Here is a 19,419-nt window from a genome sequence, read left to right on the forward strand (position 1 = left end):
TAGAACAGCTTGGCGCCCCCTTGAGAGGCTACTGTTTGATCGATTTCTGTATATTGTTCTGTAACTTTTCGAACAACTTCGTTTTCGCTAGAAAATACGATTTGCAAATTTTGTTTCCTCGATGTTTCAAGTCATTTCTGAATCGTTTTACATCAAAATTGGAAGACTACAAAATCAGTTTCTATTACCATATGTTATTATAAAACTTATTTTAGTTGTTCATATTCGTAATTTGTAACGTAACATAAAATATAACATAATCACGTGGTCGTTTTTTGTAGGATTATTGGACCCCCCATTTCCTTTGGTGATACGTGGTGATATTCAAAATTACCCCCCCTGCTCCGCCACCAAACATCACGTGCATTTTTAGTTACGAGAAAAATGTATTTTTTTTTTTTTGAAAATTTTTTGATTAAAAAAAAATCAAGTAAAAATTAATACACGTGATATCTTACTATACCCCTCCCTCCCCCACGTTATATTTGGTGATTTTTTGTCAAATTCTCTACCCCCCCCCCCCCCCTAAAAACCTCACGTGATTAATGGATGCCCCCTAAAATAATATTTTGCATAATTTCTGCATAATTTTTCACTCACTTTAGTACAAAAATACAATTTTGCTAGTCATTTCACATATGTTATGTTTATATTTATATATTTATTTTTTGTTATTACATAGATAATCATACATCATTGGACTATAAGAATCATCTGTTTTTCTAAATCAGGGTCACACAAACAGATGCATCATGCATCACTCATAAAGTCCAACAAAATAATTTCCATAGACATTTGGGCGATTTTACGTTTATTTTTATTACAATAAACAATTATAAAATTATCGTCTTCAAACAAAAAAGTCTGGGTGATTATTTGCAATCAGCATTAGTTTAATTAACGAGTCTGCCGTTTTCATGAGATAATTTTTTATTTACTTAATGTGAAATTATTGATAATTCATTTATGTTTCTATACATTGTAACGCACACTGTATAAAATCACTATCACTGGATTAAATTTTTAAATTAATTTGATGGTTTGTATGAGTTTATAGTAGATAGTACCTTCAGAATGGAAAATTTTAATCATTATTTGCTACCTAATCTTATTTTCTAATCATTATCTGGAAAAGTATATAGATTACTACTTGAATCTGGATTGGAAATGTTTTATCTGATTGTTACAGCTTTATCAAACTAAAATTTTGACTCAGTTTTTATTGCGAAAACTGTCTTATCGTCTTTAATAAATAAATATCGTTCGCAAAATTTATTTTGATATTTTAATCAATACAGTAATAAATTATCTCCCAAAACACCTGCAGTTACACCTCTGTAGATTTTAGATTTAAATCGAGTAGATAATTAGTATCTTTAATCAGTACCGTAATAAACGTCGCGTCAATCATTTTGAGTCCTCAAATTAGAGTATCCAGGAAAATAACCGCACCAGGAGCTGCACACGTGCCCACAAATACATAAATAATCAGATTCATAATACAAACACTAGTTTGTTCCAGCCCACTTTAAAGTGACTCTAACAAGAGCCTTTTAAAATAAAAGTGTCATTCGAAGGAGCCAAAATGAAAATGTGGGTACCAAAATGATGTCATTCGAAGGAACCACCAAAGTGATGTCATTCGAAGGAACCACCAAAGTGATGTCATTCGAAGGAGCCAAAATAAAAATGTAGGCACCAAAATGATGTCATTCGAAGGAGCCAAAATAAAAATGTTGGCACCAAAATCATGTCATTCGAAGAAGCCAAATTTAAAATATTGGTACCAAAATTGTCTTTCGCAGAGACCATAATAAAAATGAGGGCACCAAAATGATGTCATTTGAAGGAGCCAAAATGAAAATGTTGAAACAAAAATGTTATTTGGAGGAGCCAAAATCAAAATGTAAGAACCAAAACTATGCCATTCGAAGGAGCCAAAATGAAAATTTAGCACCAAAATCATGTCATTCAAGGGAGCCAGAATAAAAATGTGATCACCAAAATGATGTCATTTCAAAGAGCCAAAATAAAATTGGGGGCACCAAAAACATGTCATTCGAAGGAGCCAAAATATAAATATTGGCACTAAAATGAGGTCATTCGAAAAAGCCAAAATAAAAATGTTGGCACCATAATTAAGTCAGAATAAAATTGTTGGCACCACAATAATATCATCCGTAGAAACCAAAATAAAAATGGGTACACCAAAATGATGTCCTTCGAAGGACTAAAATAAAAATGGGGGCACTAAAATGATGTCATTTGAAGGAGCTAAAATAAAAATGTTGGAACAACGATGATATTATTTGGAGGAACCAAAATGTAGGCGCCAAAATTGTTATTTGAATGAGCCAAAATCAAAATTTTAGCACCAAAATTGTCCTTCGAAGGAGCCAAAATCAAAATGTTGGCACCCAAATCATGTCATTCGAAGGTGCCAAAATATAAATGCTGGCACCAAAATGATGTCATTTGAAAGAGCTTAAATAAAAATGTTGAAACAAAAATTATGTTATTTGGAGAAACCAGAATCAAAATGTAGACACCAAAATTGTCTTCGAAGGAGGCAAAATCAAAATTTTGGCACCAAATCATGTCATTTGAAGAAGCCAAAATAAAAATGTTGGCACCCAAATCATGTCATTTGAAGAAGTCAAAATAAAAATGTTGGCACCAAATATAAATGTTGAAACTAAAATTATGTTATCTGAAGGAACCAAAATCAAAATGATGGCACCAAAATTGTGTCATTCAAAGAAAGTTTTTACGTTCTGGAACGGCTTTAATTTAAATTGCATTGTGATTCCATTTATTGCTTTAGATCATAAATTGTCAAATTCATGTCACGAAGTTCAATTGATATTAAAAGTGATTTATGAATTTAATATCGAATAATGCAAATAATTTACGGCCTTTTTTTAGTCTATTTCATTTAATAGTTTGGATGTTCGTAGCGCTGTGGTAGGCGCCTGGCTTCGAAATCACGATTGCCATTCCTGGTATTTCCGGATTGCAATTCGAAAATTTAATAGAGAATATATCAAATATAGATAGCAAATTTTTTTTTCTAGAAGGCTTAAACAGTATCATCACAATAGTCTGTAGGACTCTATTTGTACTGATTGCTGGTAACAAAAAAATGATTTAATAGTTATACAGTTGTACCATGGCGCATGATAATTACAATATTGAGTGTTTAAATATTCAAAAAAAAATTAAATAAAAAAAATTATATAGTCCAACGTTACGCTCCTGTTCCTACACAATATGATTTATGATTTGGCAGAAGCAGAGCCGATAATTTCGTGAAATGTTGACAAAGTACTTAATAAAAAAAACACTCCTTTTATGATAAACATGTTCATTTGATTTTTTTATCATATCTGCTACAAGATCCATTAAAAGTCGAGAGTGGCATGATTATTTATAAAATTAATATTATCAGTATCGCATTATGGTCGAATGCTTTTATAACAGCAATAGTGTTTTATTGATAACAGCACATGCCGTGCAAGGTGCATGTACTTTGTCCCAAAATGCAATCTGTTATCATGAAATCTAATTAATCTTTTTTAATCATATAGAATATTATAAAATTAATAGATTGTAATATAATAATATATTACATAGCCACTTAAAAAACAGATGATTGTGCATTAAGTGAAGAACAAAACTGAGGCGGTTTTAAAAATACACTTATTAACTCATAGGTATCCAAAAATATCTAGTCTCGCCTAAGATAGTTTTTTTACAAGTCAAAAGTAAACTAAATTTCAACAACAAAAATAGTATATATTTAATTGAACCTCGTTAAGACGATCATCCTCAGCACAATTTCTCGCATAATACGCGTCTTTGCTTGTCCTGCACATGCACTTTCTCGCATAATACGCGCTTTTGGTGTCAATGATGACACGTATCTAATGTTGAAACGTCTGCATAAAAAATTTTCATGTATGTATTTCATTTTCAAATTTGACGATTGGGTAGCTATATAATATAATTGATTTTTATTGGGTATTTTTATTTAATGTAATGGTTTTCATAATTCAGTTGATGGCTTAAGTGATGTCTTTTGATTGATTTATAATAATTCCTGTAGAAAGATCATCCCATATCTCTGAAACTTAGAAAATATTTATGAACAAAAAATTAAATAATTTTTTAAAAGCTTTTAAATTTAAAAAAATGGTTTTAATAATTCAAAAGTAAAAAGTGAAGTCTTTCAATTTTTAAATATTTATAAATAAAAAATTAAATTTTTACAGGCGTTTGCTTGAAAAAAATTGGTTTTAATTATTCAAAGATAAAATTGGTATTTTAATTTTAAAATATTTATGTAAGTGTTCAAATAAAATTAAATGTATAAAACTTTTTTTTTATTGTATTCAAATAAGTCCTTGGGACATTCCATATATCCGAAACGTAGAAAATATTTATAAATGAAAAATTAAATAGTTTTTAGAAGCTTTACTATTTGAAAAAATAGTTTTATTGATTCAAAGTTAAAAAGTGAATCTTTTCAATTATCAATTATTTATATAAATGTATAAAACAATGTTTTATTCAATTTTTTATATCTAATAGTTCCTGATGAAGTAAGATGAAAAGAAAATCTCATCCTAAAAACGTAAAAAATATTTATAAATGAAATAATTTTTAGGGGATTTTAGTTCAGAAAAATCAAAAATAAAATCACACACACAGATATATATATATATATATATATATATATATATATATATATATATACCTTTATAAATAACAAATACAAGGTATTCAACTAAATAAATAAATAAAATAATTAATATTTAATTGAATCACAGTAAATTTTTGATACAAATTAATGAATTATTTATAAAACAATATTTAATTTTTATTAAATATAATTACTAAATTGAAATTACCTTTATTAATAATACTTTACTGCATTAAAAAATTCATGATGTGATGAAATGTACAATTATGGGCTTAAATGTCTATTGATTCAAAAAAAATCAGAACACAATTTTAATGAATTATTATTTGTTATAATATTTAACAAAGTTAATTTTTTTTAATAAAAGTATGAATGACAACTAAATAAATAAATAAAATAATTATTAATACTGTGATATACTGTGTGAGTAAATTTTTGGTACATATTAATAAAATATTTATTTAATATTAATTTTTAATAATTATAATTACTACATTGAAATTACCTTTATTAATAATAACTTACTACATTGAAAAATTCATAATTGAATAAAATGTATAGTTATGGACTTTTATAAATATCTTTTGATGTAATAAATTTCAGAACACAATTATAATAGAATATTATTTGTTATAAATTTTAATTAAATTAATTTCTTTTAATTAACAATATGAATAACCTCAATAAAATCAATAGTAAATGTACTAGTTGATTTTTAGTGAGTTATTATATCTAAAAATACTTGGTTTAAATTATTTAAAGATCAAAAGTGAAGTCTTTTAATTTTCAAATATCTATATAAGTATATATTTGTTTAATTTTAACTAAATTAATTTCTTTCAATCATAAGTATGAATAACATCTAATATATAACAACTGTGAATAAAAAATTCAAAAACAACATCCACATACATTGCAGATAAAATCTTCAAAATAACAAACGTCGCGACCATTACAAAATAACTGCAGGTAATTAGTTCTAAAATATCAATAACAAATAAATTAAATAAATATTAGCATAATTCTAATTCAACTAAATCCACCGTAATCAATTTTATCAACAAAGAAATACATAATACATAATCCATTTATTTATCTTTACAATTTTAAAATTGCCACGCTCTACAGCAGCGCCATCGCCTCGGCCGACTATAAATACAAGTTACGAGCGCGGTCGATCGTCATTGTTACTTTTGTGTTGGAGTTGTTTAGTCGTTTGTTGTGTTTTGATATTATTATCGTGTGTTTTTTCTAATTTATTATTAATTAATAAATCATTTTAAAATGGCCTGCTGGGAAGGAAAGAAATACAAATTGGACAAATCCGAGAACTTCGATGATTACATGAAAGCCTTAGGTGAGTTTTGAGGTTATCAACTTGCCGGCATTTGTAACCGACTTGTGTTTAATAACTGTAATTATAAATTGTATGACGTTGTAATATAATTGTTATGTTAGTTTATTTTATATATTTATATTTTATATATTACAACGTTAAAATCGATCACCTACCACATTTTTTTTAACTTTATATGCCAGTGTAAAACGTCATTTCTTTATAAGTGAATCCTAGCTAGATTCTTAGTGTAATTGTTTATACATTATAAACGTTATTATGTTCTATTAAAGTATATTCATAGAAATTTTTTCTTACATTTTCTTATAAAATGCTGGGAAAAATTGTATGACTGAGTGTACCGGCGTTTTAGATGTTGCAATAAGATCGATTTTTTTGCCGGTCGAGATGCTTACAAGAAATGTTTAGTTTCTTTTTTAACCAATTTCATATATTTTATTATTATTGATTTAGTTATTGTGTTTATTATAGTTTTTTTTTACATAATTTTCTTATTTCAATTTTTTTGCTGGATGTTGAGAAAATTGTGCAACGGAGTGTACCGCCCTTTTAGAAATTGCGAGATAAATCGATGCTTGCCGAAGGTTTACGAGACATATCTTCAAATTTTGATTTCATTTTAAATGGATTCTTATAATATTAAAATTAGAACCTGAAGAATATTCTTTAGTTGTACCGAGTATTACATTTTGTGATTCTTAACATCGAGGATCAAAGAATAATGTAGTACTAATTCTAATTCCCTTACTAGTTATTTTCCTATTATTTACATATTTACTTAATCATTTGATTATTATTTGGTTGAATGGTTTACTTCTTTCTTTTAATTTTTTGTACAATGTTGAGAAAATTGTACAACGGAGTGTACCGCCCTTTAACAAATTGCGAAATAAGTCGATGCCTGCCGAAGGCTTACGAAAGATTTCTTCAAATATTAGTTTAATTTTATTCTAAAGGGATTCTTAAAATATTACAATTAGAACCTGAAGAATATTCTTTGGTTGTACCGAGTATTACATTTAGTGATTCTTAACATCGAGGATCAAAGAATAATGTAGTACTAATTCTAATTCAATTACTAGTTATTTTCCTATTTGCATATTTACTTAATCATTTGATTATTACTTGGTTGAATGGTTTACTTCTTTCTCCTAATTTTTTGTGCAATGTTGAGAAAATTGTACAACTGAGTGTACCGCTCTTTTAGAAATTGCGAAGTAAATCGATGCCTGCCGAAGCATTACGAGGCATTTCTTCAAATTTTTAGTTTCATTTTAAATTGATTCTTATAATATTACAATGAGAACCTGAAGAATATTGATTTACAGAGCATTTTGTGATTCTTAACGTCGTGAATCAAAAAATAATGTAGTACTAATTCTAATTCAATTACTAATTATTTTCTTATTTACATATTTACTTAATCATTTGATTATTATTTGGTTGAATGGTTTACTTCTTTCTTCTAATTTTTTGTGCAATGTTGAAAAAATTGTACAACGGAGTGTACCGCCCTTTTAGAAATTGCGAAATAAATCGATGTCTGCCGAAGGCTTACGAAAGATTTCCTCAAATATTAGTTTAATTGTATTTTAAAGGGAGTCTTATAATATCACAATTAGAATCTGAAGAATATTATTTGGTTGTACCGAGTATTAAATTCAGTGATTCTTAACGTCGTGGATCAAAGAATATGTAGTACTAATTCTAATTCTTTAGTTATTTTCCTATTTACTTATTTACTTAGTTATTTATTTATTATCAGGTTGAATGGTTTACTTCTGTTTTTTTTTGGAAATTTTTGTAATGTCAGCGGCGTGGCTACCACATCAATTATAAGAGACCCAAAATTTTATGGGGGCTCCTAACGTGCCAAAGCAAAAATTAATAAACGTCGACAGTTTTTTTTTTACAAATTTGGTCTCATTCAATTCAGAATGACTTGCTACGTCGAGAAAACATAAAATTAGCAATTTGGATTTTCTCGTGAAGTACAAACGTTTCCTTCGGGTGTTGAAATTCTCGCAAATGAACTATAGAGTCAGAAATTTTAGGAAATCTATAATGATTATCAGTTATAAATAATTTATTAAATTAATTTTTTGAAAACGCGTGTAATTAAATGTTACTAACATAATAGTAACAGTTAGTTAGTTTGAATTGTTAGTAACATTTTTCGTTAAATTGATGTCTAAATATTTTCTTCAATTTAATGATTTCTTAATTTATGAAAAATCTTTATCATTTCCGTCGAACAAATTTTTATATGGAGCCCTGCCAAGGCACGCCTAGCTTTTGTCTTAACATTAATTAACTTCCCGTAGGGTAAGTTATAGTAATCGCAAAAAAATCGAAAATAAAAATTTTTATATATCTTTACGTTTTAGAGGTTTCTGAATATTTTGGCATACCTTAGAAAAAATGGATGTATGTGTGTGTGTGTGTGTGCGTGCGTGCGTGCGTGCGTGCGTGTATGTATGTGTGTGCGGATACAAATTTTCGTCGACGATTTCGGAACACGGATAAAGCAATTTGAATAATTTAAAAAACATTCGATTCGTATTGATAAGGAGACGTGCTGATTAGTTTTTGGCGTTGGTAGGTCTAGCCGATCCGAAGATATGGAGCAAAAAGTGCCAAAAACGGTACCTCAGTTTTAAGAGAACGGAGCGTCCGATTTTAATAATTCAAAAAACATTTTACTTGTATTGACAATATGAAGATTTGATCAAATTTTCATAAGGGCAGGTCTAACGGTTTCGGAGATCTAACGAAAAAAGTAAAAAAAAAAAGCCATTTGGCGGTCAAAAATGATTATTAGACATATGCACATCAAATTATCAGATATTTTTATAGAGATTTTAACAATAAGTATAAATTTTGTTTACATTTCTATGGGTTCCGTACCAATGTTTACTCGTTAGACAGCGACGCGGCGCTTACGCGCTTTATATTTTGTCTCTATGCAGTTAAAGCAGTACAATTGCTTTGAAAAAAAGTTCAGATCTTCCAAAATATGTCAAAATAAAGAAAACATTTTTTTTTTTAAAAAAAATAAAAAAAATTTTTTTTAATTTTTTTTTTTTTTAAATTTTTTTTTTTCAAAAAAAAAGTAATTTTTTGTCCAATTTATTGTTTCTCAAAAATATTATTTTTTTGAAGTAAATTTTTTTCAAAAATGTTAATCTTTTTAAAAAAATAATTTTTTGTACGGGAAGTTCCAGCAATTTGCCTTAAGGCACGATGCCCTAATTGCCTTAAGACAGAATTTCACTTACAGCTAGTTTTGAAAAATAACTACAAAATTAAAAACATTTTGAAAAAAGTTTTGTAATAAATTTGATATAACAACTTGGCAACTTGCTATAATTCTAACTTGGAGTAGGTACCACAGTTCTGACGGAAATTTTATATTATTTTGACCATGGTTTCGACCAAGCAAAAAATGAACAAAAACGAAGCGCGAATACAAAATAAAAAACCGACGACTTGAAACAGTGAAATATTGACATCGGAGCATTGGAGAATTTTCGCGCGCGTTCGTAACAGAATCTATCCTAAGGTATGCCGAAGCTTCCAATATGAATTCTTTGAATATAAAACGCAAGGAATGAAAAAAAAACTTGTTCCCGAGGCTGAGGAGAGACGGTGGTCATATTACGTGCGCTAAAAGCTAAAACACACATACAGAACAGGACTGATAACGACGTAACGTAACATACGAAACCCCCGCGGTCAGACAAGACAACGCCCAAACGAAATCCTAATGAACGAGACAAATATCACCGACGTTAATAAAACTAAATTTAAACAGAGCGAAACATTCTAAAAAATAACTAGTGGTTAAAAATTAAATAAAAAAAAACTTTCAATTTTTTTTTGAAAACAAAAAAAAAGTTTTTAGAAATTTTTAGAAAAAATTTAACTTTTTTTTCAAAAATATTTATTTTGAACTTTTTTGTAACTTTAAATATTTTTGAAAACTTTGGAAAAAATATTTTTGAAAATTGTCATTTTTTTAAAAAAAAAGACTTTTTTCAAAAATATTTTTATTAACTTCCCGTTGGGCAAGTTATAGTAATCGCAAAAAAATTGAAAATGAAAATTTTTGTATATCTTTACGTTTCAAAGGTTCCTGAACATTTTGGCATACCTGTGTGTGTGCGCGCGGATACAAATTTTCGTCGACGATTTCGGGAACACGGATGAAGCGATTTGAATAATTCAAAAAACATTCGATTCGTATTGATAAGGACACGTGCTGATTAGTTTTTGGCAAAGGCAGGTCTAGCCGTTCCAAAGATATGAGGCAAAAAGTGCCAAAAACGGTAACTCAGTTTTTAAGAGAACGGAGCGTCCGATTTGAATAATTCAAAAAACTTTTTACTAGTATTAACAAGATGAAAAACTGGTCAAATTTTCATGAAGGCAGATCTAGCGGTTTTGGAGATCTAGTAAAAAAAAATTTAAAAAAATGCCATTTGGCGGTCAAAAATAATCATTAGACATATGAAAATCAAATTATCAGATATTTTATATAGATTTTAACAATAAGTATAAATTTTGTTTTCATTCCTATGGGTTCCGTACCAATGTTTAGCCATTAGACGGCGACGCGGCGCTTACGCGCCTCGATATTGCTTCTCTATGCAGTTAAAGCAGTATGATTGCTTTGAAAAAAAAAGTTCAGAATTTCTAAAATATTTCAGAATAAATTTTTCTTCAGTCTTTTTTTTTTCAAAAAAATAAATTTTTGTCAAAAATTTATAGTTTCTCAAAAATCTAATTTTTTCAGCGTAATTTTTTTCATAAACGTTAATCTTTTTAAAAAAAATTAATATTTGGTACGTGAAGTTTCAGCAATTTGCCTTAAGGCACGATGCCATGCGGCCCACTAGTTTTGAAATCTTTTAAATAAGTATATTTTTTTGAACTTTTTTCAAAGCAAACGAGCTGTTAAAGAGCCAAAATATCGAAGCGCTTATGCGCCGCCTTGCAGTCTAACTTATCATAGAAAGATAAACAAAATTTACACTTACTATTAAAACCTGTATAAAATATCTGATAATTTGATGTGTATATTATGTCTAATGATCATTTTTGACTGCCAAATGGCATTTTTTTATTTTTTTATTGGATATTCGTAACCGCTGGACCTGCCTTCGCAAAAATTTAAGCAGTTCTTCGCTTCGTCTATACAAATGAAATGTCTTTTGAATAATTCAAATTGTTCCGTTCTCTCAAACACTGAATTACCATTTTCGTGCACTTTTTGGCCCGTATCTTCGAAACGACTGGACCTGCCTTTGTCAAAAACTAATCAGCACGTTTCTCTATCAATAGAAATGGAATGTTTTTTGAATCATTCAAATCGGATAATCCGTGTTCCCGAAATCGTCGACAAAAATTTGTATCCGCACGCACACACACACACATACATCCATTTTTACTAATTGTAAGGTATGCCAAAATGTTTAGAAACTTTTGAAACGTGAAGATATGCAAAAAATTTCATTTTCGATTTTTTGCAATTACTGTATCTTACTTTATGAGTAGTTTAAAAAAATTAACATTATTATTATAAATTGTAATATCACGTGTACTTCTATAAAAAAAAATATTTCAGTAAAATTTCACTGAAAATTGATTCCATGAAAAAAATTCTGACTTGATTAAATTCCCCTATTATAGGTGTGTTTCGTTAAATAATGATCTATATAAAATTTAATATGTGATCTAGAAATAATAGTAAAAAAAAATTATATAATTGTTCGAAATAAGTGTATAGATAACGGTTATATTTATTAATATATAACCAAGATTTTAACCTAATTAATTTCCAACACTGGGTATTTTTCTTTAGATAGATTGTCTAGAAATAATAATAGAAAAATATGATAAAATTGTTCGAAGTTGGTAGATATGGATATCACTCATAAGATTTGCATTGATTTTTTTAATAGATTTGTTACAAATTTTGAAGCCAATTTGGTGAAATCTTACTAAATCTCTTTTAAAAAACAAAATTCTGTCTCGATTAAATTCCAAAGTTAAGTGTACTTAGTACACATTTAATTATGGATTTTATTAGTAATTTACTAGACTTTACCTTACATTTTTTTGCTCATACATTAATTACAAAAATAATGTAAAAATATCGTTGCATATTCTCGTACTAATATTTTAAATATTATAATACCGGCATTTAATATTTAAATAGTTTAACTTCACCATCGAAGTTAATATTACTCATTCAATAAAACCTTGCTTATCATTTCGAACAACCCATTATTTAATTTCTTTAAACATCAAAGCATTAGTCATTATCATGAAAAGTTTACCTTTTGTACACACCCATGAAATTGAGTTTACCAAACCAAATATTCGTATTGTATTTCATTTATATAAGATTAAAGTGTTATCGTTGACTACTAATATTTCATGTTTTGTCTGTCTAAATGTATATAAATTTTTCGTTCATGGTTTAATTATAATTAGAACACAATATAATACATAGTTGCAATTGCAATTAAGATAATTCATTAATTTCTAACGGCAAGAGGATGCACTCGGATAGCAACAAGTTCGTTCTGAATATTTTTATACATCATGAATTTTATACCGCAAATACAAATCTGATAGACTCTAAAGAATTTATTTACGTGCCGTTAAATGCACAAATCAAAGTACAGAATAGTAATCATGCAAATAAAAATTCCGTACTGTGATTGGATCCATATTGTAGTTATGATTATGTAATGATGTAGTTCATAAAATTGATTTGTTTCGGTAAATGCGCATTCTGGCGATTTTATGTACTATTTTGGCATTTTTGTTATATTTTCTTATTGAGCCTTTAAAGAACGTAGACTGGCAAATGATCTAATCTCGGCCAGCTCGGTATCAAGCAGTATGCTACCAGATTTTAACTTTATTTCAAATATGATTTTATATTATCAAAGTCTAATAATCGGGCATAACATCAACAAAAAAAATCCTTAAAAGTACTTAAAATTTGCTAAGTTTAGGTTTAAAGATAGGAATTTTGATAATCCATGGTATTCTTCACAATTATACTTATATTAAATTATTACAAAAGAGTAAGTGTGCAATAAATGGGTTATCTATAAACTAGTAGGAGACATAATGAAGAAAAAAAATGTTTAAAATATTGTGATTTTTGCACATTTTTCGTAAAAAATTTTGGAATACTATCTCTAGATAGTAAAGGATATTCGTATCGGCATGTTGAGTTCATTTCTTTTATTTATTGTTCTATTATTATAAATAGTTAAATAAGATCTTTCATAAATTCGTCTTTTGTATAAATTTTCTTCAAAATATAGTACACTGCTATTAAAAAAACTGTATTATGTTTTATAGTTGTGTTCTGTAAGCATAGTTTTAAATTGTCGTTTTTTTTTTAACTTTTTATGTTGTTGTAATCGTTTCATTAAATTCTGGCTCGTTTTTTCAATATAAATTAAATAGCAATTTAAGCAGTTTATATTTAAATATTATAATACGGTTTATATACAAAAGAATGGTTGACCACTGGGGTGCCTGTCGTGCAATAGTAGATTTGTTTTGAAACAACTTATGAAACGAGTAATAATAAAAATAATTTTGCGAGATTCTAATGAAATTTGAATAGAAATTTCCAATTTGTCAATGGGTTTATAAAACAGGTAATTCATAAATATTAATAACTCAATCTATGTTCAGAATATTTTCTTTGTGGATACAAATTTTCTAATGGTCTGTAAGAAATACTTTTGGGACATAGATGTATTTTTAAAAAATCGCTATAAAATTGTCGTTGCATGCAACAAATCTTAAAATTCATTCAAACTATTGAATTACGAAAATGTTTTTGTACACAATGTTAATATTTTATTTGCATTTAGGAGAATTTTTCAGCGTTCACATATTCCATTTTACGTCGAAATTATGATTCAATAATTGTTCTCGTCTTGATTTCAATATAAGTTCTTAATTCAATTTAGATTTATGCAAAGTATTTGCGATGTGATCGTTTGTGATCAATAATTGTTAATTTTTCTGTTTGTATACATCACTTGGATTATGTAACAGATTAAAGCCCGAGTTGTAAAAATAGATTTTATATCTATCTTGGTATCAATTGTGTTGACGTGAGCAAGCATTTTTATTTATGTTCTAACAATCTACATACGATTTTTTTTTTGGCTCATGGCACAGAGGTCAAAATGCATATTCATTTTTTTTTTGTTCAACATTATTTTTGGTGTCATGCAGAATTTGATATTATTTATACGTCTAGCAAATAAAAATAGCTAAGTTATTTTTTATGCTTGGAATATTATGTTTAATAAACAATGGTATATTAATGAACTTTTTAATAAATTCTTTAAAAATAATGAAGGATTTGGACTCTTTTTCATTCAATTTTAGGCTCAATATATTATACCAAATTTAATATTTTAAATCTATAAATTATCGGGAATTTTACATACTTTCTGAATTTCTTCAGATTTTTCAAGTTTCAAATCATTTTGACCTTTCGTCGATGTTTTCTCAAAATCGTATAGTCCAATTTAAAAAATTGAAAAACCATTTGATGAAACTCGATTAGCTCTCGCTTGTCTTTTTTTTTCAGATGATATGGCGAGCCATTTTTTATAATTACCTGAAACGTGCCAATTTTTCGTCCGCTTTTCGTAAAAATTCTGAACCGATTTTGAAAATTCAAAATTATTTGAAAGAAATGATTTGGGAATCGTGCGGATAAGTTTTTAACAAATAATGATGAAAAATTTCGCGTTTTTAATGAATCTTTGTATGGCAATAGAGTATTTTGATACTAAAATATTAGAGGCCTACAATTGTTTTCAATATAAAAATTAATTTGGATTAATTGGCCGTGCTTTTTGAAAATACTCCGTGCATTAGGCGCGTGTTCGTTTTCTATAATGTGTAATATAAAAAAAACGTGTTAGGAAAATTTGAATAATCTGCAATAGTTTCTCACAATAGTGATCTATAGCGCCCCTGTTACTTATAAATAAATCTTGATTGAATATATTGATTTCTTATTAAGTCGATACTTCAAGCAAAATTCTACTTACACCTGGCCTATAATTTTTGAAACCATGTTTTAGATCGTGTATGTTTTATTCAAAATACATTTGAATGATGCAAGTTCTAGTACATTTCAATAGCGTTATATACTTTGTATTTGCATATGTAAATACATCGTATGATGTTTTAGTTGTAAACGCTCATTTTTTCCTCATTGAAACAGTGTTAGATTCATTAATACGTAAGGAATGAAATTAAAATTCAACTACTAATTTAAGTGTAATTTATATAAAGCAATTATTTAGTAGATGAAACTATTCTTTCATTTTCTATATTATTTTTTACTTGTACAATTTATTTCAAATTGTTATAATGTTAATTCATGTATTATCTACATCTCATGATTAATTCTTTTTATGAGCGATAAATTTGAATTCTCGTTAGTTTGTCGGAACGAAACGTCTCACGCGAATCGAATTATGAATATTTTAAAACCGTTATTAAGACTTTGTTTTGTTGCAAACAGATATAAATATTTTTTTTAAAAAGCGTGCATGTCATAGATGTATTTTGGAAAAGTCGTTCTATTTCATGTAACATGTTAGTCTGTTCAATCAAAATTCAAAAACCGTTCAAAAGATATTGGTTGGGAATCGTGCTGATTAGTTTTTGGTAGAGATCGGCCGGGCCGTTTTCTTGTAATAAGGTGTTAAAAAATTTTTTTCGGCGATTTTTATTATTATTATTTATACTAAAATATTACGGCCCTACGAAAACTCGTTTAGCTTTAAAAATTCGTCAAAGTTTGCAAAAATTAGTATGGTCTTTTTGGCATTTGTCAATATTAGCACTTTCATCGACATTTGCTCAAAAACGCCTGAACCGAATCGATTTTAAAAAATCAAAAACTGTTCGAAAGATATTAGTTGGGAATGATACTGATTAGTTTTAGGTGAAAATCTACCGAACCGTTTTCTCGTAATTAACTGTTGAAAAAAAAATTTAAGCCGATTTTCATGGAACTTTTTTTGGCGATATATATCATGGTCTTATGAACTGAAAATACTACTACTAAAAAAATACTTCGACCGGGTTGACGTGTTCGATTTTCAATAATGTGTAATAAATCCACTTCGAATACTTTTAACTACTCATAAATTAATTTATCTATCATGAATTAAGCCGATTATTTACACAAATCGGGAAGTTTATGTAACTTGCCTCAAGGCAAAATACCAATATCAACTAGTTATTATATAAACTTCTTGTTAAATACGGTAAAACGACTGAGCAATTCCTACAGCAAAATTTTCGTCAAAAAAGACAGATATGAAAACGATACATTACTGTTGTATGATATAAAAAAAAACGTTACGACGCTAAGTAATTATAACAGTCGAATTAATCCGCTATGCCTTTTGGAAATTGCTTTAAGTTTCAACATACTACAGAAAATAAATTTAGATATAAATATTGAAGTATGTTCAAGGTCCACAAAATCATATTGAGCAAATTGCATAATTCACACAATAATATCAAATTTGCAACAGCTTCGTTTTCGCCAGAATGCGGCGCCGAGTTGCTGATAGATTGCTTTTGAATCAGTGCCGAGCGGTAAGGGTTAATAATGGTTCCGTGATTGATTTTTTTTTTTATTATAGTATATTAAATCGATTTAGATTTATGGAAATTATTTGCGATATGATAGTTTCTGTTTAATTCTGCGAACAAATGTATTGTACAGAAATATATTTCTATGATGTGTCCGCAATTGCGCAAAGAGTAATCGTGACGGATTGTACTTCGTATTAGGAAGCTGCTCATTATGAATTTCATTGTTAGTTCAACGGACTATCACAAAGTTTTATATGTATTACGCTCATGCTTAGTCATGTAGGTAGCACGTAAATTATAGACAAAAATGATTACAATACTAATTACATGAAACGAGTTTTATAATTTTCGGAAGTGGACTTTATTTGAGTTTGACGACTTTGTCTCACATCAGAAACATTTATAATAGTTATTCTTATTTCTGCGAATAAGAATCAAAAATATCCAAATTTTATGAGATTGCGTTTTTTTTTATTATTTGGAACCACTATCATAACTCCTATGTTGGGGTAATTTGACTTAATACCTCGTCAGTTTTTACAGATGGCAACCCAAGCAGTTGTCTCATCTCTGTGTGATGAATTTTATTATTACAATTTCTGTAATATGGCGAATACATATTTCATTGATGCAGCAATATTGGACGAGAACTGTTTTTATTTGGAGGCTTACTGCTATTTATATTGCCAATGTTACTACTGCTTGACATCAGGGTTCTCGAAGCGAAATCGAACCCGGGATCTCTGATTTAGGTTCAGTCGATTGAGCTATTAATGGGTTGATCCACTGTAACTAGTTATTATATAAACTTTATGACTATTATAAACAGTTAAAAAACGTATATTTTTGAGATGTATAAAATTGAATTAATTAAATTTTGAGATATATAAAAAAACAAGAATAACATAAAGATAATAACAATATAATTTTGTTCAAATGTAAATTAAATTAAATTCTCTTGCATTACTAGGATATGATTAGGATGATTAAATGAAAATTTATAAAATTTGTTCCAATGAACAACTTCCTAGGGGGCGTCCAATAATCACGTGATCGATTTCTTAGGGATTTTTGGACAACTATATATGAATCTTTAATTTATAAGTCCAAAACGATTTCTATTCATTTTAAATTTTCGAATAACATTCTGCTGAAGGATGATACAACACAATTATTCCCATACGTTCACGTAGCCAGATGTGATGATGGCAGTATTGACAATTGGCTAACAATGAAATTTTATTAATGCTAATTGAATAAATCGTTTCTATCATTCTACTTAGTACCTGTACCTATTCTTAAGCCGTAAATATAACAGTAACTACTTCGTAATATCTTATGTTATTTCTACACATGAGCCACCGGTGGCGTAATCGGTAAGGACGTGGGCACAAACTAGTCAAATGATGTCAAATTTCCACTTGAGGTCATAGATCTGAAATATAATCTCAAGTGAAAATTGCCTTTTACGGGCATAGCTGAGCATAAAAATTATAAAAAGTAAAAATAAAAACTAATCTGCTCATAATAATAAACACGGTAATGGTAATAGAAACACACGGTGATACACATTAATGTGTATATGTATATAGTGTATATAAGTCTGTGTTTAAATATATTATTAATATATTCTGTATTTTTAGGTGTCAGTCTAGTCACCCGTAAATTGGGCAACCAAGTGAGCCCAGTGGTAGAGCTGACTAAGAATGGAGATACCTATACCTTGTCATCCACTAGCACCTTCAAAAATTCCATCATCACATTCAAACTTGGTGAAGAATTTGATGAAGAGACTCCTGATGGCCGCAAGGTAATTACATCTAGTTAATGAAAATAGTTCAGATCAAATTTTGATGTAAATTCAAAAATATTGATTTTTTTTAACTTTGCTATTCAGGTAAAATCGGTAGTCACCTTGGATGGTGATAAACTGACTCATGAACAAAAGGGAGATAAGCCCACCAAAATAGTCCGTGAGTTTGGACCAACTGAAATGAAAGCAGTAAGTACTTTGTAACAAATATATTACTTAAATTATTACATAATTTATTAATTTCATTTTTATTTTAGGTTATGACTGTTGATGATGTGGTCTGCACGAGAACTTACAAAGCATTGTAATTTCAACACTACGGTTTTCTATTTTTGTCCTTAAGTTATATGCATACTCGTATGGAATCTGTATATAATACAGAACTAATTTGACTAATTATGGTCATTGATAGTGATTGCTGCATTTGTTTCATACTTGTTAAAGTACTGATTTAAACTTTTTTTGTATTTATCGAAAGATGAAATATAAACATTAAAAAATTTAAAGGCTTTGAATTTCAATCATTGTTCCATTAAGTACTGATGATGATTTACCTAATATTATAGGTAAACACATTTTTACACAAAATTTATTTTACTAATTAGTTTTTTAGTTTTTTAGTTACTTATTTCCTAAAGTACTGCAATTTACTAACTATAAACAACTTAACTTACTTAATTACATAATAATATAAAATTGGAAGTCCTTTGTCTTCTCGTGAAGTGAAATAAAATAATCCTTACCTCGATTACGTTTCTATATAACTACTATATTGCTTTAAATGATTTATTTCAGTAAATACGTTAAATTCAGGAAACTTTGTGAAATATGAAATATGACTCAAATAAAGATTTATATGTTAATTTATTAAAA

At 28.1% G+C, this 19,419-nt stretch overlaps 1 protein-coding gene across 1 annotated transcript; it reads left to right on the top strand.

The window, feature by feature from the left end:
• The first annotated feature begins 5,894 nt into the window (after window positions 1-5,894).
• On the top strand, window positions 5,895-19,047 carry LOC113377095 (probable fatty acid-binding protein). The gene is made up of 4 exons (XM_026617289.1): window positions 5,895-6,059; window positions 18,377-18,543; window positions 18,631-18,735; window positions 18,804-19,047. The coding sequence occupies exons 1-4, from the start codon at window positions 5,987-5,989 to the stop codon at window positions 18,852-18,854; spliced, it is 396 nt and encodes a 131-aa protein (XP_026473074.1). The 5' UTR covers window positions 5,895-5,986; the 3' UTR covers window positions 18,855-19,047.
• The last annotated feature ends 372 nt before the right edge of the window (window positions 19,048-19,419 follow it).

The sequence above is a fragment of the Ctenocephalides felis genome, unplaced genomic scaffold, assembly GCF_003426905.1.
Source record: "Ctenocephalides felis isolate EL2017-DRISC unplaced genomic scaffold, ASM342690v1 CF-g0.4_SCAFFOLD_01886, whole genome shotgun sequence".
Classification (NCBI taxonomy): Eukaryota; Metazoa; Arthropoda; class Insecta; order Siphonaptera; family Pulicidae; genus Ctenocephalides; species Ctenocephalides felis.